We start from the raw sequence: 22,293 nt of genomic DNA on the forward strand, positions 1-22,293 counted from the left end.
TGTCCGGTATGGAGTGCCGAAGCCCACAGGAAAGGGGACGTGGTTCGTGTTTCTTCCATGCTCAGCATCGCTGGAGGACCTTGCTCTCAGCTGGCTCCCCAGCATTCGCGGCAATTTCAAAGGCGTAAGGTTGTACGGTTTGCTGCACGGATCAGGTGTAGCCGTGTGATTTTGGGACAGCTGCTTTCTGGCGCCGTGCCTCAGTTTCCTCATACATACACCAGAATTTAATAGTCTTTATAAAGTGTTTGTAAAGCATTTGTATCGTAGACTGCTCTTCAGAGATCAACGTAAGCAATGCGTTATAACTACAAACGTCCTTTGTAGCTGAGGAAAGAGAAGATGTGCCTCGGGAGGATAATTAAGAGGATTTCTGTGGCAGGATTCAGCATGCAGACGGAACTGACTTATCAGGCACTCTGCTTTCTAGCACCCGTGCAGTGTCCCCCCGTCCTGACCGGCACTACGCTGCCTGCCAGGGTTTTCTGGTTACACTGCAGCAATAACCGGGCAGTTTGCGATGGAATGGCAGAACTACGGGAAGCCCGGCCACGTTTCTGGCACCACACGAATGCACCGACCAGCGTCACCATGTACCCCATGCGTGGGGGGGGGGGGGGGGCGGCTTTTGCCTGCAGGGACCAGGGCCTTGCTCGGACGGGGACCCGCGGCTTGTGGCTGCCTCCGTTGGGACTGCAAAGTCCACGCACCCCGCGCTGGTGCTCGGACAGAGGTGAGGTCTGTCGGGCTGTCGAGTCTCCTCCGCTGCAGCCCCTCTGGCCAAAGGGGACATTTTGGGCCCAGGTCTCAGAGGTCTCCAGGGCGCTTCGCACGGCACCTCGGCTCTCGCTGTGCCCCTGCCATGCCGCTCCCTCCCGTCCCTCGCTCGCTGTCGCCTGCCCTCAGGGCGGGCTGCCACCCTTCGCCCACGGGACGTGCCCAAACTGCCGGCGCGCCCGCGAAACAGCTCCTCCGGGCCCTCCTGCCCTCATCCAAGATGGCCGTCCGCGCCTCACTCCGCCCGGCGTCCCTGGCCCTGATCGAAGATGGCCGCCCCCGTGGACGCCTGAGAGCTTCTTGCCCTCATCCAAGATGGCCGCCCCGACTCGCGGATTGGCTGGTCTGCCCGACGCCGGGGCGGCCATGTTGAGTGAGGCGGGGGCCGCGGCCGCATCCCGTCATGCTTGGCGGGCCGCCGGCTGCCCGGAAGAGGGAGCGGGGCGGTTGTTGACAACATGGCGGCCGCTGGCGCCTCCGCGGGAGGAAGAGGCGGAGGGAGAGGAGGCGGCGGGCGGAGGAAGGAGTCTCATTCATAGGGAGCCCGGCTCGCTGCCCTCGCCCCCTCCCTCCCCTTCTTCCCCCCTCCCCAGCGGCCGCCTCGCCCCCTCCCTGGCACCATGTCCTTCTTCAGGCGGAAAGGTAGGGGGGCGGCGGGCGGGAGGCCAGGGGCTGAGGGGCGGCTGCCGGCATCGCCCCCGACACGGCTGCCGGGCCCCGGCCCTGCCCCTCCGGGGACGGCGACCGGGCCCCGAGAGGAAGCTCGGCCCCTGAGGAGCGGGCTCCCCGCAAACGACGGTCAGTCCCGGCACCTCCCGGCCCCGGCGGCGGGGCCCTTTTTCTTCCTCGGGGTTCGGGGAAGAGGTCGGGGGGGGGAGGCGGGGGCTGCGCGGGGGTCGCCGCTGCGGGGCCTCGGGGCGTCGGCTGCGGTCTGCCCGCCTGTCGGGGCTCTCGCCGTGACCTCGGGCAGCCCCAGCTGCGGGCGGTAGCGAACGCCGGGCCGCGGCCTCCGTCCTTCCCCGGGCGGCTCTGGGAGCGGCTCTAGCTGCGGCGCTCGCACGGCTTTCCACCCTTCTTCTGTACGGGAGGAATATAGCTCAGCAGTTCTGAAACAGGTGACTTGTGCAGTTAGGTGGACTGGTATGAAGTGCCTCATACCTCATGCAATTTTTGAGCCTCTCTAGCTGTTTACAGAGCGTTTTTTTCACAATGCTGATATACATGGTTTTGTAAAAATATAATAGGCTAAGTATGTTACAGCAGTAGCTAAAAACCCTGACTGAAAAAGGGACCTCATCGCACTGAGTTCTTCGTAAAAGCTAAAGGAGTCATTGACAATTTATTTTGTAATATGTTTGTTGATGTTATGGAGCACAAGCTAGGATTTGAGATTTGGGACTCCTGAAATATTTATAATATTCCTGTAGCACAAATGGATATAGTTTAAATGTTCTTTGAGAGTGCAGTGTTTTGAAGGCACTTGTGCTACAGCTTGTGATGAAATGTGGTGTAGCGCGCTTTCAATCTGCACGATATGTGGTTTGAGTGGGTTTTGTTGAAAGTGGCACCTTTTAGGAAGGGCCTCTTGGGAAAGTAGTTCTGTTCTCTCGTAATGCTGTAGTTCAAGCGATATGACCATGACTCTTCCAGCAGTGGCTGATACAACACTCTCCTAAAGCATTTCTCAGTTACTAAAGCCCAAAACGTACATCGTGGGAGGCTGTAAGTTAGGAGGAAAGACCACGTTATCTGAGACGATGTTTTTGCTCTTGACTGACGAGTCCTGTTGTAAGCTTGCTCAGCCAAAGTAGCAGCACTGAAAATTTCACTCTTTGTGGAGGTTAGTGCGGTAATCCTGGAAGAAATGAGTTTAAACTTCTGTTCGTATTAGTAGTTCTGAAGATTCTTGAAGTCCACTGAAGGTTTTGCAAGTGCCATAATCCTTTTTGGGGTGTTTACATACTAATGTTCAGCTGCAGAGTGAAACTTTCATACAGCTTATAAACTGCTCAAAAATAGCTTCTGCTGCTTTGTTGATGAAGAGAATTGTGGAGCTGATGTTCCATCCTGATGCGTAATCATAGGAACAATGTAAGCTTTGGCGAAAACTTTCTCAGGGAGAAAGTAATGAAATGGCTGATTGAGTATCTGTTTGTGTTACTTTGATTAAAGGATCTTTGGTCAGAGAAGCACAGTCAGAATTAAATGCCCAAGAGAGGCGCTGTTAAGGAGAGGAGAGAAGTAAGCTTTCGTCTGGGATGTAGATAAAATAATACCGTTTTGTATGTCTCCATTTTAGATACTGGCTTTTAGAGATGATCTTAAACTGCAGCTGGGAGAAAAGCAACAAATTAAGGCTTATGATAAAACTCTGTAGGCTAGACACATGTGGTCCAAAACCATATAAAAGCATCAGTGTCTTTGGGTTGAAGTATTGTTGTTGGGTAAAAACAAAAACAATTTTTTAAAGTGAAAACATGCAGACAAATCTCAAAAATAATAGTGAAATAGTCTTTTAGTAAGTGCCTTAAAATAAAGGTCTATAAAACTGAGGGTGGATAATAGGTTGAGGAACTAAACTATAACAGTTGGACCAGCAGCTGGGGGGCTTGAAGGCAGATTATGAAATTGTTATCGGTGAAAACGGCCCGACTACATGCTCATTCAGTGGGGATATCTTGGAAATAACGTACACAGTCCTACCAGCTGGCTGACCTCTGAAGTTATATATTGCTTTTTGTATACGTACATGCGTGAACAGTTCAGGTTTGTTCATTGTTCTGTATCTCAAGATGTGAATTAAAATTCTCAAATCTCACGTGGCCGGCCTGCGTCAGTTTGATGCGTTCCTGCTTTGTGAATGGGGTTTGCTACTGGAAATTCTCACAAACTTTTAGTCCTCGGTCATTGTGTCCTGCCGTTACCTCTCTGGCTTCACACAGACACCAAGTGACATCTGTTTTCTGAGGAAAGTGAAAGTAAATTCCTTTAGTGAAACTTCACTCTCTAAAATTTGGTCTTGTCACGTATAGGAGTTTTCTTTTGTCCTCTGCTGTTACTTCTTAATTTTGTTCTGCTTGAAGCTGATGGGGACAAAAGAAGCCTGTGTATAAAGAGGTTGGGAGCATGAACCAGGAGTTTGTGTTACCAGTAATAAGTAGGTAATTAGACAGAGAGGAACTGAGTAGTTGGTAGGAAGGAACAGATGTATTTAAACTGAAAATAGGCTTACGGAGGACTCTCTTGAAACTCGGCAATCATTGCCGATAGTTAGGAATCAGTTTGAATGAACTGTTGGAATAATTTTGGAAAGATAAAGAGTTCGTAATACTGTATGGAGGTTGCTTCGTTCCCGTTGTACCTCAGTGTTACTTCAGACATGCAGATTTTTTTCAGTGATTTTTCTCCTGCAAATCAGCATGCCCTCAGTTATGTAAAAGCTGGTTATTCTCACTGCTCACAGCTGCATCTGGCTGCAAGAGTTCAGTTTTAAAAGAATCCAGCTCTTTTAACGGATGCTTAAACCTCTCTATCAGAGAGAGAATGTGCTAGCTGCTAGCTTAAACGCTGAGTTGCCAATTCGCAGACCTGTGACGTTTTTACTTCTCGCAGCGAAGGCTGGCAGCACGGCAGTGCTGCAGCCGCCACCGTGCAGGACAATTATGTAACCAGAGATCGAAGTTTCCCTTTGAAATATTTAAAATACTTAGGTCAGAATAGGAAGGGTTGTTTTTGTTGGTTTTTTTCAATCTGCTTGTGTTTGGTGATGTAAATGTTTGATTGTGCCGGGTTATGATTTGTGGTTACGTTTGGAAGGACTCCACGATCGGTGTTCAAAGATGACCTATTTGTAGTAATAATCCCAGCCTGGAACAGCTGGAGAAGGCTTTGCTAGTAGATCATGCTCTTCAATATCACCACTTAATTTGTTTCTTATGCCATCCTGTTTATGTACTCCTTTGGTTTCTTTATTTGTGTTTTAAACAGATCTCCTAATTCGCCTCCTTTAGGAGCTTCCTTTAAAAAATTTAAAAAAAAAAAAATTGCTTTTCCATCACAACTTTTTTTGACCATTATCAGTTGCTGGCCATAGGCTGGATGGTAGTTAAGCAGTATTATTTGTGAGAGAATTAACTATTTGCCGTGTGTTTCCAGAACATTTCTGTGGTATCCATCATGGCTGAGGCGGCGTGGGCTGGCTCTGGCTTCATGGGGCTGGTCCCACGTACATCTCTCTGGCTGCGTGTGTTGTACAGCTCTTCCTGAAATATGAGGGAGATGTTGTTTTCAGGTGTATGATTTCTAGTTCATAGAGAGCATCTGCCAGTGCCCTGCTCTTAAAACACATCTATCCCATTCTTTCCAGCTAATGCTATTTATTAAAGTAACCTTGAATGTGGCCTTGCTTTAATCATATAGGCAGCAAGCATCTTCTGCAATGTTAATTTTAATGTACTGTATTTCATTAAACTTAATTCACAGATGATAAGGTTTTGCTTTTGAAAATAAACCAACACAAAAGCTTTGAAAGCCTCTGTCAGTTACTAGATGTGCAGATTTAAATATGAGAGATTCGTTTTAACAAAATGATAATTTACCTCTGCGTTTGATACTTGCTGAAGTTGGGAATTTTATGTCCATTCTCTGGTAAATGCCATTAGTCACCCAAAATAGCATTAACATTTTCCTTTGTGTTTTACAGTGAAAGGCAAAGAACAAGAAAAGACCACAGATGTGAAAGCAATTAAAAGTAAGACCAATGTTTATTTTGTCCACAAATTCAGATATATAATTTGCCATTTTTATTTTAACCATTTATTTTAACGCTCCTTAGGACTGAGCGCAGATGTGACCTATGCATTAAAAACAAAACAAACCCCAAACTTAATTCTGTTTCTGAGTATTTATAGTAACTAATCTTTCCTAGTCATCTTGCTGAATCTGTAAGTACAGAAGGTTATTAAATTATGTCAGACATGAGCTTTAATTCAAAGTGATCATGCAATTCAGTCACCTTGCAAATAGTGGTTACTCCTTATCTGCAACAAATTGCTTCTGAAGTTTCTTGCTTACATGTAGCATACTTTGCAGTTTTGAAAATGCAGCTTAACTGTGTCTAATTTGCAAAAGAGGCTGCCAGTGTCTGATTTAACTTTGACTGATGCGGCTTGTGAGACTGAAGATCTGAATCTTGGTCAGAATGAATAGCTATTCTAATGCTGCTCCATGTGATACAGAAGTCTTGCTGCTAAATCTGTTAGGAGAGGAAAAAAAATCTTGATGGGGAGGAAGTTTATAAACCATGGGAAAACAAGATTATTTATCCTGTCAGTTTTTATTGCAGTACTGAAAGGAGATGAGGTAATTTGTGTGAATCTGATCCCTTACTTTTATATCCTCAGACAAAATCCTGTTTCTGTACTTGTTAACGTGTTATCTGGATATCAAGAGAAAATTAAAGGCTTTTTTCACCTTGGTGGTCTGTCTTTCAAATCAAATATAAGAAACAGTAAGTTGCATCCATTTAATAGCACACCCCACGATTTCAGTGCAACTGCAATCTCTGATGACTAGCTGAAAGAGGTTACGCTACCTGTAAATGAAAATAAATTTGAAAACTTACTGTATTACACATTGTGAGCTGCTGCGAACAGCGAGCATCTTTCCAGTTTGGTAAGCAGCTACTCCACGATCTGTATGATGTTAGGTTAGCGATGTAGTGCTTTCTGGAGGTTTTGGAACAGGTGTTTGATCCTTAGATTAAGCAGAACAGTTTTTCCTCAAATGTTCAGAATATAAAATTAAATTTGAATCTAATTCACAAAAGCCTGAACTGCTAGGAGGAGTGTGGCTCTGGTTCTACACGAGTAGCCTCCAGTAAGTTTTCCCCAGTTACTGTCATCAGCCAAGCAACTGGCTGCCATCCACTGGCCTGGGAAAAAAATGTGTTTTCTCCATTATTGCTGGTATTAAATACCAAAGGCTTTGTAAGAGGTGGCAAGCAGCGTCTTGGTACCAAACACTGCAACTGGAGAAACGCTTTGCAGTAGCTTAAACATTTTAACTCTCCTATACCGTTGCTCCTAAGGTATCTGTTACCATGACGTGCAAGTGTGAAATTGTCAACTTCTGTCATCATGTGTCATAAAACTGTGAATAAAAATAAAGTTATGCAGCATGAAAGTCATCAAAACCAAGTGGCTTGACACCTTGATGAAACCCGTTGTTAGGAAGTAGTGTGCTGAGCTAGTGTGTCACCTGACTTGCTTTAAGAGCCAGAGGTGTAAGATGTCCTTGCATGACATCCTAATCAAATGCAGTTTCCTGAGAGCTTCTGAAACTGCTATGAGCATGTTCTGTTTTTTCAGCTTGGTCATCAATTAACAACTAGTTGAGGCTTTTTCACTGGCAGAGTTTGGTGTGAGGAAGTTCTTCTTTGTTCTCTTTGGGCTCAAATAGCCAGCCGTGTTCTAAAACAGCTAGAGGAAGTTAAGGCTTATAACCTGGATTTCATCAGTGATATTTCCTTATTGCTTTTTTCTCTTAAAACCAAATAGAGGCAAAGAAAATACTTTTTAAAAATATTCTTGTTAAAACTCACAGGTAGCTTTGTAGTTCAGGATTTTGTAACACATTTTAGCCTTCAAATGGATTGGCAAGAACATTGCAACTAAACTAAATTGTTGACAAAGACTAAGCTGTTACGATAGCAGTTATCAAGGAAGCAGGAAGACTCAGGAATAATATTTCACGTGTAAACTTGGACTTGGTGTCTTTTGATTAGCTACTGAATAAGGAAAGTATAGGTGGGTGGGTACCAGTGACCTACTGGAAGTCAGTTTATTCCTGCTATAATAAAACTTGTTTATTTCTGTGGTCTTTACTCTTATCAGACTCTTGATCAAAGATGACACGCAGTGGTACAATGAGGTTTTTAATGAGATTGACTCTTGCAAACTCTCTGGCGTATCTTGGGGTGCTTAGCATTGGATACTGCTTAGAAGAGGTCTTGGGTTCCTTGTCTCTTAATCATTCCTGTCTTGATTCCAGCTCCAATACCAGTACATTCCCCTCAAAGAAGCACTAGAAATCATGCCTTGCTGGAGGCTGCAGGACCAAGCCATGTGGCAATTAATGCCATCTCTGCCAACATGGACTCTTTTTCTAGCAGTCGGACAGCTGCCCTTAAGAAGCAGCCAAGTCACATGGAAGCTGCTCATTTTGGAGACTTAGGTAAGGCTTCACCAGCTCTATAATAATGTCAACGTGTCTTTTTATTCTATGTATATTACTGGTATGCTCACCATCCTTTGGTTTTCAGGCAAGTAGATTAGGTAATTAACAAGTTTGGCTGCTGTTACAATAGCATCTGTGTTACCCTAGAAAGGTTTTGAATGGGGACAGTACATTTGTTTGTTAAAAGAGGTTCCTTTACTTTGTGTACCACCATTATGTTGGAATCGTCTCTTCACCAGTTGCATTGCAGGACATTTTTGTATCAAATACCCATGTCTGTAGTACAATATGGAGTCATTCCCTTGATATTTTTCTTTAGGCAGATCGTGTCTGAACTATCAGGCTCAAGAGACCAAATCAAGCCTTTCAAAGACCCTTGAACAAGTTCTGCAGGACAATGTAGCCCTCCCTTATTTTATCCAGTTTATGGAACTACGCAGAATGGAACACTTGGTTAAGTTTTGGTTAGAGGCTGAAAGCTTCCACTCCACAACGTGGTCCCGTATAAGAGCACATAGCCTGAACACAGTTAAGCAGAGTTCGTTGGCAGAGCCAGTGTCACCCTTGAAACAGCAGGAAATTGCGTCATCTTCTCCAACTGGATTGCTTGAGGAGAGACTGGAGGATTCTAGCACGGTCTGTCTGCTCAGGACCAAGCCAGTGGCTTCGGACAAGAACGACAGAACTAGCAACAGCCAGAACCACATGCTCTCGGGACAGGAGAGTGATAATACCAGTGTTCTTTGTCTAAGAAAATCTGAGACAGGGACCCATTCTGTTCCAGCTGATCAGCAAGAATCTTCCAAGCTTACAGTATCAAATAGAAACAGCCCCTCCTCTGCACTAAGAGACTTGTCAGGAAAACTAATGAAAAGTAAGTGCCATGTGTTCCCTTTCTTTAAAATGGTGGGGAGATGGGGAACATACTAGCTGCTGCTTGCTTTGTACGGTGAGCTCCCTCGGTTCTCACGTGTTCTCAGTAAGCATGATGTGATGTTGCGTGCAGGAAAATAATTTTGTATATCAGTAATGTTAACTTGCTGTATAAGCTAATGGTCAATTTGAGCTATGTATTGTTTGGCTGTCTGGTTGTTTAAAAATAAATATGCTGCTGAAGAGACTTCAAAATCATTATGTACTCTAATAAGCTTAGGTTACTTCTGTTCCTACATGTGTAATATTAAGAAACGAAGACGAACATTGCAATGTCCCGTTCTTCCCTCACCCATCCCACCCTCAGCTTAAAAGAATTGCAGAAAATATGGATGATGGGGTTGAGAATTGATAATTAACTTTCCACGGAAGGTAAATATCCTGTATCACATAAAATGACATAAGTAATGGTTGCAAGAGACTTGTAGAGATTTTTGTGTGGAACGTACTGTTTTTGTTCTTGGATTTATTTGATAGAGTTCCTCCCCTTGTAACTGATTTGTTCTCATTTGGAATCCACCTCTTCAGAGGCTACTGGAAGTAAGGATGAAATTAAAATATTTACTTTTGGTAGTAAGCTACATGCGCAGTAACCTGTTTCTCTACTTTGCATCTACTCAGTCCTCCCTCATTTGTGCAAGTCTACAGACAAAGGAAATGCTCCTTTCTTCATATTGGTTCCTTTTGTTTGCCCAACTGTTTCCTTATGTTGCATCCCTTTCTCTTGCTGTTTGTCTTTCTCATAGTTACTTATCATGTACCTCCACAATACATAACCTCAGCCCCAAAGTATCTTAAACAAACACGATGATACTTTAGTCATGAAAAGCACCTCTGCTTTCTGATGTCTAAAAAAAATTTGAAGGGACTAGGTCCTTTTTGAGAAATCTGAAAAGTCTGGAGTATAATTTTTTTCTCTCTTCCAGAGCAGTGTCCCAGCTCTCTTGAAAGATGACATGTAAAGCGTACATCTTGTTCTGAGGCATTCCATTTTAAGATGTATTTTTTTTAATTCCTTTATAATGCAAGTGTTTCATATTCTCTGTGATGAGAGCTAGAAATTGGGAACTTCACTGCAGTTCTTGCCGCAAAGGCGCTACTTCTGGGACTAAGGTGTGCAGCTGAGGAAGAGGGTGCTGTCTTGTCTGGTGGTAGGGAATTCAGAGCTACGTTGCTTTATTCCATCTCACTAGTCAGTCCATGCTGGGCTTATTGTGACCTGGGTAGAGATAACACAGTCGCTGTAGCTTGTCAGTAGCGAAGTATCAAGTGGTGGACTGAAAGCTTCATGGGAAGGAAACTTGTCGCTGACAATTAGATACTTGCTTTTCTGAAGAGCAGACATTTGTTACTCGCTCCTCGTTTTAGACCTATGCCAGGGAATTCAAAGTTTGATTCTGTATTTCTTCCTTGTAGGTATAGAACGGGATGCAGTTAGTACTTTTACCAAATATATTTCTCCAGATGCTGCTAAACCAATACCTATTACAGAAGCAATGAGAAATGACATAGTTGGTAAGAATGTATGCTGCCTACTCATTTCAGAGCTTCTTCCTTCCCCATAAAAATGTATCCTTAATACCACACACGCTCATATTTCTTTTTATTTTTATGAATTTTAAAGTTAGTTGTAAAAAGATAGTAGATCACATTACAAGTATCGGTGAATCTGACCTTTCGGTAGTGCTGTGCGATATTCCCAGAAGAACTTTCAGAGACTTTGCTTAAATTAGTGAAAGAATTCCTGGTGGTTATAGAGGGAATCCAGATTTGAGTCTCAATCAAATACTTTAGCTGTAATATTATCATTTGGCTATCTGCAGTACTTTAAAAGCTCTTTTTGCACAGTCAGAACCAGCTGATTCTAGGGGATTTGAACTGCAATTTTTCATTAACTAGTCATCACTCATGTCTTTCAGCTCGGTCAGCCAAATGCACGTTAAAATTAACCTGGTCTTTCTTTGCAGCAAAGATTTGTGGGGAAGATGGACAAGTGGATCCTAACTGTTTTGTTACAGCACAGTCAATAGTGTTTAATGCAATGGAACAAGAGTAAGTTGCTTGAATGGTTTGGCTTCTTGTGTCTGCTGTCCTTTTGCAAAAGGTGGTTCTGTTAAAAATGTTTGTGGAGGTATAACCATATAATCACGTTTTTGGGCAGTCTTCTGTATTTGAAACTGCTCGGATCTTTTCCTCCAAATCCATTCTTGTGATCGCTTGCTGAAGTTGTACATGCATGCTGTTATTACTTTCTTTATATCCTTCTCGTGTCATTTGTAAACCTGCGCTGTTTCTTGCTTGTTTTGCTTCTATCCAACTAAAAGTGTAAGACTTCTGGGGCAAGAAGTAATTGATTCATAAGGTGCTTTGAATGTTTTTGACCCTTAATAACTATTGTTATTCTATCTGTGTGCAGGCACTTTAGTGAATTTTTGCGAAGTCATCATTTCTGCAAATATCAGATCGAGGTGCTGACTAGCGGGACTGTTTATCTGGCTGACATACTTTTCTGTGAATCAGCCCTATTCTATTTCTCTGAGGTGAGTATTAGGTTTTAGGTTTGCTTTTTTTATTCCTTTCTATCAAATGGAAAAAAACTATTCATCCCCTGATGGCTCTGATAAAGACACCTCAAATATAATAAAAAAGATGAGGTGTATCTTTTTCTGGGAGAAAATGCATTAAATGGTTTCCTGCCCATGTGTAGAAATACTTCAAATGTTCGAACCTGTACACTGTACTGTAGAATGAGTATTCGTGCATATCTTCTCCAGTTAGTGAGCGCTTCTAAGTGTCTCTCTGCTTTGTAGAAGCTTTGATGTAGTCGTCTTAATCCTGCCAAATGAAGTAGTGACTTCGAAAGCCTTAAGCATTCTTACAGATAACAAATAATTCACTAGCTTTGCGTAGAGAGGAGACCAGATTGGAATGTGGTAGGTTAAATGTATGATTTTACAGTTGCGGGGTCCTATACCTTTAGGGAATCATCTGTTACTAGTAACATACTTTTTACATCATTTTACTAGTAAAATACTTGTCCTGATAGTCTGACAAGCCAATGGTGTTTGAAACAGCAAGCTGGGAAGCTGAGACAATATGCTGAGTTCAATGTAAACTAAGCATAGCATGAAAATAGTGTTTCCTCTGTCTTTAGTATGATACAAATAAATAGTTGTTTGGAAACTAAACGTGAAAATCAGTACAGAAAAGAAATGTTGCAAGTTCTTTTTTTCCTTTTTTTAACAAACTAAATCTGTCTGCAACACTTCATCTGAAAATTCAGAATATTTATATGCCCTGGTGACAATTTTGCATCATTAATATATGGACTATGTTTCTTGTTTTAAATGGGAAGGAGCAGGTTTGTCTATTAAAAGTTACTTGCTAAAACTTCTTTAATTTCTTCTTTTTTTTAATTTCCCTTCCAGTACATGGAGAAGGAAGATGCAGTTAACGTATTGCAGTTCTGGTTGGCAGCAGATAACTTCCAGTCTCAACTTGCTGCCAAAAAAGGCCAGTATGATGGGCAAGAAGCACAGAATGATGCCATGATTTTATATGACAAGTGAGGGAGTTCAACAATTATTTGTTTCTGAAGCTCTAATTTTGTGCTTGTAGTTTTGTGTTCCACTGTGCAAAAGGAACTTTTCATTTTCAAATGAAACTGCAGTTTCATTTTCAAACTGTTACGCTGAAATGAATTTTATTAAGGTGGCCTTTGATGTGTATGCACACAAGAACTTTTAAAATTTTTCTTTATAGATGAGGAGAAAATCCTTAGAAAGACTCCATTCTTAAACGCAATTCAGAATTTTCAGGACTTGATTGCTTGAGTTAATGTTTGGTCATGAAATATCAAAGCCAATTGGTTGCCATTTGAAAATGTAAAGGATTTAAACCTAATAGCAGATGCATCACTGTAGAAAAACCTTAAGGTTCAGATAGTTATCCATTTAAAGTAGGCTGTAGGAGCTGTTCACACACATAGTAAAAGCCACATAGTGCTTGTTCTTAGTATTTCAAAATATTTTCCATTTTTTAAGGAAGAGACCAGTTGCCTTTTAATATCAGACTTTCCTCTCACTAGTGTCACTTTTTTCCTTTATTTTGTGCTTCACCTTAGCAATAATGCAACTGGAAGACAGACATCGAAACTGCTTCCAGAAAAAGTTTGTTCTTAAGCTTAAGTGTGAGACTCATTGCCACAAGCTTGGTCAGTTGTTACCCTCATAGGAAATAATAATTGGAGAGGAAGCAAACAAATCGCTCTGACTTTTATCGGTCATCCCCCCACTTCATCCACAAACTCAGTTTTCAATGATGCGATTAGTAGAGCAAATGCTGCTTCAGAGTTCTGGGTGATTCCTGCTTCCCTGCTACATAGCTGTGTGTGTAAGATTCTGCTTGTCAGTAGTCACATAGTGCTCTGTTTCTTTTATCTGTACCTTCAGGGCAGGGCTTTATCAAAAATATTTCTGTGAATTGGGGGATTCTCCCCCCCCCCCCCGTGCTTAGTGAAGATCAGTGGTACATACGTTTTTGAAGCCAGCACCATCTAGTGGCTGCAGCATGATTAATGGGTTTCGGTGGAAAGGGTGGGTACTAACCACCTGCAAAGTTTTGCAAATCCTCTTGTGTTGTCTTCTCCCCCTGTCCGGTGCTGCAGGTACTTCTCCCTTCAAGCCACGCATCCTCTTGGGTTTGATGACTCGGTGAGGTTAGAGATTGAATCCAACATCTGCAGGGAAGGTGGTCCTCTCCCTAACTGTTTCACTACTCCCTTACGGCAGGCGTGGACTACCATGGAGACGGTGAGATACCTTCTTCAGAACGGTTTTGACAGTTAGTAAAGATGATGTGGAGATTCTGCAGCGCGTCAAGTGTCCCCTTCAGCATCTCTGAATTGTCTTGTTCTTTTACTGACTTCCTGTTCACCTGGATAATAAACAGCTTTTGTAACATTTGCTGGACTATTTTCCCCAGCCTGATTTGGAAAGATACCACCCACTGGCTTCTGTTAATTCTCTGTGAAATGTTTGTCTTGGGCGATTATTGCATTTTAATGGAAGTAGCAGAATTTCCTCCCATGTGAATTGCTATCAACAGCTTATTTTATATCTTTAGAAAATTTTCCTTCCTGCTAGTAGCAGTTGTTTGCAAGTCTAATACCAGTGGTGTGGCTAATAATGTAACTCTGGGATACCTGGATACTAGAGATTAATGATTTGATTCTGGAGCTGCTGATGATTTTTGAACAGCATAGCAGAAGCCTGACAACCCAATAGGCTTACAGTTATTTTCTAGAGGAAAAAAAAAAATCTGAAGTTCAGTTCCAGTTACTGGAGGATTTGGTTAATATGCAGTTATTTGTGTTCATTTTGCAGTAGGATTCAAATTTAAAGCAATGCAATTGGTAATCCAGAATAATTCCGTGTGTGGACACTTTTCCTTGTGTACCATCTACACAAGGACTGAGGTGTTTGTGTGTCCCTTCTGTTCTACAAAAGATCTACAGTAATTGTGCAGACCAGCCTTGATTAAAGAGGACTCCTTCTTCTGTCTCTCAGGTTTTTTTACCTGGTTTCTTGTCCAGCAACCTTTACTACAAATACTTGAATGATCTCATCCATTCAGTACGAGGAGATGAATTTCCAGGAGGGAATATTGCACTGAGTATTCATGGCCCCGGTAGCTCTCCTGATAGCGATTCTCTAGGGGGCCCGGATGGCTCTGTCTCCCAGGTATGAGTTTCTTGGTTTGATTCTGTTACAGGAAATGCTGCAATCACTTTTCTGTATCAATACCAAAGTTCCTACTCTGTAAGGAAACATCTTGTAATTTGAGGCTTCCCACTCCACTTTAACATTAAAGCCTGTGTTACATTAGGACGTGGTTAGTCTACCTGCTGTTAAGTTCAAACAGTATTGACATGGAGGGGTATCTATCGTATTTGTTGTACCCAAAGTCTTGTACTGCTTTTAGTTCTTTGCATCAAAGTTATGTTTTTAGTAAGCTGTTAATATTCACTGCATATTATTTTGTTTCATAGTGCTGTAACATTTAAGAATGCTTTTTACCAGAAGTAACACTTTTTTATCAATACCATAGTTGTAACTTCAGGAAAAAATTGACACTCGTGAATATGCTATAGAATTTAAATATAAATACGCAAGTTTTGTGTGCTCAGTTCTATTAAAGTGCCAGATCTTCTGTCCTGAAGAGTCGACTCAGTTCTAGGGTTTAAGGTGTCTATCTACTCACGCATAGAGCAATGACAGTTAATATCTGACCAGGTGGCATTCGCTAGTTTGTCTCAGCAGACTTTTCCCTACTATTGTCCTCAAGCTAGCTAGTCGTGCTGGTCTGATAGAAAATGGCCAGACTCCTGACCTTTCCAAAAGAGAGCTCTGGCACTTTACTATATTACCACCGAGATGCTCTGAGCTGGGGGACGATACCTGCATTTTGTTTGCATGTATATAGTTTGATGTAAAGCTGGGCATAAAAAAAGTCCATTGCTGGGTGAGGCGTTCTGATTGTTCGTTAAGCATGATTAGAGCTATGTGGCTGCTTCTTTACTGTACTGTGCAGAAACAAGAATGCAACTGGGCTCCTTCGGCTCTGTTACCCTTCCAAAGTCATTGAGAAATGTCCGCTGTGTATTTGCTTTGCATGGTGCCCTGGTTGCGGGCCAGCATCTTTTTTTTTACTGCCTTTTGTGGTGCTGCTTTGAGAGCTGTGTTCCCATGTGGGCCTAGCCTCACAAACAGGCAGTGGAGCTCGCTACACTCTGAAACCATCCCAGTAATGTCAGAGATGTGTTTTTAACCAAGAGTTGTCTGTTCCAAAAAGTCTAGCTTTGCTTAATTCAGATGTGAAAGAAGAGAGGATAAGCAGATTCTAGCTTATCTGTAACCAGGTCAGCTTGCAAACTGCAAGCCCAGCTGAGAGCAGAAAAGCTAAGCTGGAACTGCTTTTGCTGAATTGCTTTTATTGAATGCTGCAGTGCTACCATGGGTTTTAAGTCCAGTATCTAGACCAACATTACTGATGTACTGTGTTTCAAGCAACTTGGAAGCTGTAGTACCTGCTTGTAATATTTTTAAACCTCCTGATTTGCAAGGAGGGAATATTCCTGCCTAGCTGCAAAGTGGGGAATAAAATCTGTTCTGACCATCTTGAAATATCCTGCTGCCTGATAGTCTGAGCAGGAGAAACTGCTGATAATTGGCTTGCTTGGACAATTTAGGAAATGAAGTGCTGCATTTTGTGGTGTGCATTCCTGCTTATCTGAATAGGAGAATCACTGGGTCTCTGCATGTTTTTGCATAAAGAACAGCGCTTACGCAGAGGAGCAGGAAAGGAGTTTGCAAGGCAGCTGCCATAAATGTTTCTGTTCTGTGTTAAGGTGCTAATAGATTGCTGTGCATTTGTGCTCTCCCTGCTGTTGCTCTAATGTTTCCTTGGCTTTTTTCATAATCTTACATAAATATTCCAGGCCAAAAGATAAATGTTTGTTCTCTGTGTATGTGGGAAGCATAGTGTGTTTGGGAATTGCTTGCCAAGTGCATGAGAGGGATGAGTGAAGCTGCTGCAGCTTTTGAGGTAGTTCAGTGTTATGTACTCACAAACAAATAATTTGCATGTGCACACAGATCTGTTCAGTTGATAATGCTTAGACAGCAGTCGTTACCCATACGTATGCTGACCTGTACATCGTGTCTCTGGCTCTGTTCATATAACTTTATCATCCTCTGTTTAAAAACAATGTCATACTGAGTTAGGAATTCATCGCTGTGTAGATGCTCTCTAATTCTTTTATGCTTGCTTAGAGACTTTATGGAGGTTTATCTAAGAGTAAAAGCACTAAAATAGCAGTTTTGTTAAGAAGCTATTAGTTGTCTGCATTGGGCACTAATACTTAGAATTTTTATTTGTAGTCCAATGTCAAAAAGGCTAATGTTAAAATCCTGAAAAATTTTGATGAAGCAATAATTGTAGATGCTGCAAGTCTGGATCCAGAATCTTTATATCAACGAACATATGCAGGGTAAGGTTCATTCAGTGTATCTCATTCCTTCTAGTTGTGTGTTTCACCTCTGTTTCATTTTTGCTGTGTCCTCCTGCATGGACAGTACGCATAAATGCAAGATGTTGCAATCTTAGTACATGGCTTAATATTTGAAAGTAAATTTATTTCAATAGTGTGATTTAACACCAATGTCATAGTGAATGTTTCTCTGACCAGAATGGCAGCCAGAAAAATATTTCCAATTGGTTTTTCTCTCTCCTAGTTATTAGTCCTCTTTGACTCCAAAATACAGCTAAGTAGTTCCTATTTGGGGTTGGAACAGAAAAGAGTAAGCTCAGGCGCCTTTGATATTGTAATGTGCAACTTTGATTTGTCCCTACCCCCATGGTAGAGAAAGGCTTTATACTTAATTTCTTTAGCAGATTGCACAGCTGCTATTCTGTTTCTTAAGTTGCTCTTTTTATAAAGCTCTTTGCTCTGTGGATCTCATACAGAAATTCTATGTTTCTATAGCTACCTTGCTTTTCTATTGCATACCAGTCTTCTGTCCTTTTAGGTACTGTGAACTGTCTTCCCCCTAATGCCATGTTTTTGTGATAGTGTAGAGCACTTGCTAGCACTGCCTGTTGATATTACATGATTGAGTCATTGAAGCATTTGCCTACTTCTAGTTTCTAGAAGAATTTTTAAGATGAACTTCGAATTCAGATACGTGGGAAGAACGGGAGGTTTTTCCCAGTGTATCAGTTTTAGGTGGAAAAGGTGGTGATTGGTAAAATGCCAGTTTTCTGACACTAGCGTCTTTATTGTGGTGACTTTTTTGTTTTTCTGACTGGTAGCTGCCCATAATGCCAAAGTCCTCTTGGTAACTTGTGTGGTTCTTTTACTCCTTCCCTCTTCAGGAAGATGTCGTTTGGACGAGTCAGTGACCTGGGACAGTTTATCAGAGAATCTGAACCAGAGCCTGATGTCAAAAAATCAAAAGGTTTGTTTTCCTCTCTCTCCCTTTCTGTAAACATCTACAGAACTGCTCTTTTCCTTACTGCAGTCAAGATAAGCAAGATTCTTGACTCTTTCCAGACCTGTTTTAAGGCAAATAGAGATGCATAGGGGATAGTCCTGTACTGAGGCAAAACCAATCTCTGGCCCAGTTTCCTAGCCAAATTCTGCTTTTCTGGTCCAGCTGGACTCCTGGGAGTATGAGCAGCCTGTGGGAGTTGGAGCTGTCAGTGGAACCTGGCAGGGATGAAAGCCGCTAGCAGCTGAGCTGATGATCAAACCTTCAAAGATTTGGTCTCGAGATGAAAAAGAACTTCAGCTCTCCACATGCTTCCCACCCAGTTTGGGATCTGCTGTTAATGCTGCTTTTCAGCTCTAGTAAAGAGGAATGGTTCGGGCTCAGTGTCTTATGAACCATGGCTCCACGTAATCCCTTGTCTTTCTCTCAACACAGCAGTGCAAACCCTTCAGAAGGATGGAAGGAGTTAGCTTTTATAGAGGTGTGCCACAGTTTGCTAATATACCTTACTTTGCTGTTTTTTATCTCAACTAGGGTCCATGTTTTCACAAGCAATGAAGAAATGGGTTCAAGGAAACACAGATGAGGTGTGTCCTCTTTTATGTTGTCCTTGTGACTGACTTTACAGTGTAGATTAGGGAAATGAAGTATTGAAGTTCTTATTCCTGGCTGTTTCTCTGAGTATCTTTCTGATGCACCAATAAGAACTGTCAGACTCCGTGTGCTAAATATAATTTGATTGCGTGCATGTATGAAACTAGTTTCATTTTTGCCAGTGCTTGCTGGTTTAACTAATGTAGTGGTTAACTGTGTGCTTGCAGTCAAGGTTTTTCTTACTATGGTGTTATAAGATATATCCACAACTAGGAGTGGAGGTGCTGCTGTTCTTTGTTTTTTACTGTGAAGTGACCGCTGTGTATGGATTACAGGCTGCGTTTTTCCCTCTCGGAGGGGCTTGCACAAGTCCCCAACAGATACGTCTAAAAACTTCACTAACTCCCTTGGAAATTGCATCCAGCCATAAATATTCACGATAATGGAAGTTAATGCTGTACTTGGAAACCAGGTGCCTTTCTATCAAGGGAGGATACGTTTGCTACAAGTCACTGAGTTGTGAAGGTTAACCGCGGCTCCAAGGTGGAGCATGTGAATTATGCCGAGAGGACTGTATTTTTATTTTAAGAACTTGCAGCTATCTGTATTTTGGGATGTTTTTTCTATGGCAGGCTCAAGAAGAGATGGCTTGGAGGATAGCAAAGATGATAGTCAATGACGTTATGCAGCAGGCGCAGTGTGAACAGCCTTCGGAGAAGGTTACGAAGGTAAGGGGGTGGAAAGGCTGCCTGTCTTCATCTGACTTAAGCCAGACTGTGGGAGGAGCAGAGCTCTAGCTTGCCTTCCTAGTGCATCTGAAACCCACGTTGGTAAATGTTCAAAGTAGCATAGCATGATCTGAAGAAACAAAGGTTGGAAGCGTTTCAGCCTACGTATGATGTTGTAGGAATTTCTTAACAGACACCTGTAGTGGTTCTCCTGTGCAAGCGTTAAAATTGTCTTTGTTTTGAGCCTTTACAAACTGCCTTATTAGTTAAAAGGGAGATTTATGTTGCAGGATCAATACTGTAATTCCTTATTTGAGTTCACACTTGCTGTTTCATGTTAATGAATACTGGTATATTTGCCTAAAGTGTCAGTGAAACTCAGCAGCTGGAAGGTTGTCTTGTTGGGCGCACTAATTTACGCGGTGCTGTGTCTACACTTTAAAAAAAGACACAGTAGCCCTGTCCACGGGGTAGTGGTTTTGTGTTGTATGTTGTTGTTTAGCCACTTTGTGGTTGTACAAGTCCACATGTTCTCTGTTCTAAAAAACAAAACAAAACCACCCAGTTCTGATGCAACAGTTAAATTTTGTGAAATAATGATGATAGCAGTTTACCAAGTTAATATCTGGTGCTTCTGGCTTTCAGGCATCTGACTATTTTAAAATTAACTTGCACATTTTTTAATTATTGAAGGTAAACACGTGCCAAAGCCCAGTTATTAGACCTGAATGGATGGATCCATAATATCACTATGTGACTGGGGTTTTTTTAATAGAACAGTTATATTTAAATGACTTGTATAATGATTTCACTTAATAGCTTGGCTGCAAATGATATAATTCCAGTCTGGCTAGATGAAAAGGTTTCTCAGCACAGTGTTTAGAAATATCGAGTGGCTGCAGATGCTCTGGATTCAATTAAGCAAGTATGGTTACAGTAATCAGAAGGTTGAGTGTGTTGTGGGATTAGGGGTGTTTTTTTTTTTCCCCTCTCCCAAATGCATAAGCATACCTGGCTTCAACATTTTTAAACACGAAATGTCTTTCTGTTGAGCGATTGCCTTGTATGTTTTAGGGTAAAATGAACTCTAACCCTGTTCTTCCTTTTCCAGCTATGATTTTAGAAACGCCAGAACAGGAAATCTGGTTTTCCACTTCGAGAATGAGTGAACTTTCCCTTTTGGTGGATTCTCTAACACAGCCAATAAAAACAAAGCACTGTTACTCCAACCGCCAAAATCTCCCTCGTTTATAAGGAAGAATTAAAAAGAAGCAATCCTGTACCTCCACTGTAGAGCGTGAAGAAACACTTTTTCCTGTTGTATGTGGCATTCACAGTAATGATGGTTTTTAAAGAGATGAAGACGCAGTTTACCATTGTGTCACTGAGAAACTGTGATCAACTTCACAAATACTTGACCCTGTCTCAAAAAGACTTTTAAGCAAAATATCTGGAATGGGACACAAGCCACAACAGAGGGGAAGGTTTTGCTGTAGTTTCTAGTTCTACTACTTGTAATTTTTAAACACGTAATTGGAAAGGCCATGGGGCGTGTCCCCGACATTGGCCATTGGAGAAGTGAACCCGAAAGGGTGAATTCATTGGCAGTGAATGACCTAAAAAGTTCTAAGTTTTATTTTTTCCTTACTTGAAATAGATGCGTATTCAACTGTAAGATAAATGTATTTTACTTCATAACTACATTAACTTCAAAGGCAGCGTAGAATGATCAGGAGCGAAGCCTGGACAGTGTAACTCCTCCTTGTCGAGCTCTTACACCTGCATACACAAACCCCTGCTTCCAACACAGAGCAGACTCGAAAGCCAATCTTGCACTTGTGCCACCCTCTGCTCCCGAGCCACGGCTCCGAATGCAGCCCACGTTTTGAGGAGATTGTACCCTGTAGACTGCTCCATTTTCTTTCCTCTACATCCCACGAGCAAGAAAAACAGTAATTGCTGCCATTCTCCATAGCTTGTTGTCCTCCAACCAACATAGTACCTAATTCCAGATGTTTGGTTTACGAAGAAAAACAATTTTTAATGACCTCTGGCCTTCTCCCTGACATTGTCAACACTTGCAACTTGCAAAACCTTTAGTTTAAGTAAAAAAAGCCACTGTGTTACACAGCACCTCTATCTTTTTTCCAGTGAATTGATTTTCCAGGGTATCAAAAATACTCAGTGTCTCACAGTTATGTTATCGCTGCATTTTAATATACAACACTTCTATTCTGGGTTTTTTGTTTTATGATTGCTTTTTTCCTCAAACTTTTGCAAAAAAATCACTTTGCAAAGAACTCAAATCATCTCCAATGTTCAGAATATCTTGATTGACTAGCAAGTATTATTCTGTTGCAATATTCGATTGTGTAGAGACACACTATTGTCTATAAAAAAGCAAAAAAGGCTGTGTATAGGTTTTTGGTACTATGTACCACCTCTTATTTCTCTCATGCCCAAGTATTCATGTACTTAAAACATACTATATTTAATTGTGTTTTGATTTAAAATATATAAATATTAAAATTTGTGTCAATTTTCTGTTTTGATGGGATTTGACTTTACGTTTGGTGTTTTTTTTTTTTTAATGTGAGTCTTGGGGGTTTATAAAAGAAACAAACCCCTGAACAGTTTGTCCTTGGTATTACATTTCTTAATATTTAATGGATGATGTTAATGGCAGTGTGGTGAAATAAGAATAACTTCTATCTAAATACTAAATAAGGTGTTTTAATCACAGGACATGTCAGCAGTTGGGCTAGGAAACAGGCAGAAGGGGCAGGACTTGGTCCTGTAGCATGGTATTGAACTACGCACGCACACCTGAATCCTCTTCTATGTGGGAAGGCTAAACCCTCACCTGTTCTGCATGCAACACTCATTTTTTCCACCTTGGCAGGATCCAAACTAAGCAGCTGAACGTGTTTAGAGACTAGAGGCCACAGGTTTGGGTACAAATATTGCTCAGGGCT

At 41.8% G+C, this 22,293-nt stretch overlaps 1 protein-coding gene across 2 annotated transcripts; it reads left to right on the top strand.

Moving 5' to 3' along the window:
* The first annotated feature begins 1,238 nt into the window (after window positions 1-1,238).
* Window positions 1,239-21,869, top strand: AKAP10 (A-kinase anchoring protein 10). Of its 2 annotated transcripts, none has more exons than XM_076354438.1 (15): window positions 1,239-1,575; window positions 5,480-5,527; window positions 7,828-8,010; window positions 8,333-8,887; window positions 10,363-10,461; window positions 10,914-10,998; window positions 11,363-11,486; window positions 12,375-12,511; window positions 13,613-13,757; window positions 14,514-14,687; window positions 16,887-16,996; window positions 17,881-17,963; window positions 18,531-18,583; window positions 19,223-19,318; window positions 20,430-21,869. In XM_076354438.1, the coding sequence occupies exons 1-15, from the start codon at window positions 1,398-1,400 to the stop codon at window positions 20,433-20,435; spliced, it is 2,076 nt and encodes a 691-aa protein (XP_076210553.1). In that variant the 5' UTR covers window positions 1,239-1,397; the 3' UTR covers window positions 20,436-21,869. The 2 variants fall into 2 exon arrangements, with proteins under 2 accessions (XP_076210553.1, XP_076210554.1); XM_076354439.1 differs by having other exon boundaries at window positions 1,239-1,419.
* The last annotated feature ends 424 nt before the right edge of the window (window positions 21,870-22,293 follow it).

The sequence above is a fragment of the Aptenodytes patagonicus genome, chromosome 17 (assembly GCF_965638725.1).
Source record: "Aptenodytes patagonicus chromosome 17, bAptPat1.pri.cur, whole genome shotgun sequence".
Classification (NCBI taxonomy): domain Eukaryota; kingdom Metazoa; phylum Chordata; class Aves; order Sphenisciformes; family Spheniscidae; genus Aptenodytes; species Aptenodytes patagonicus.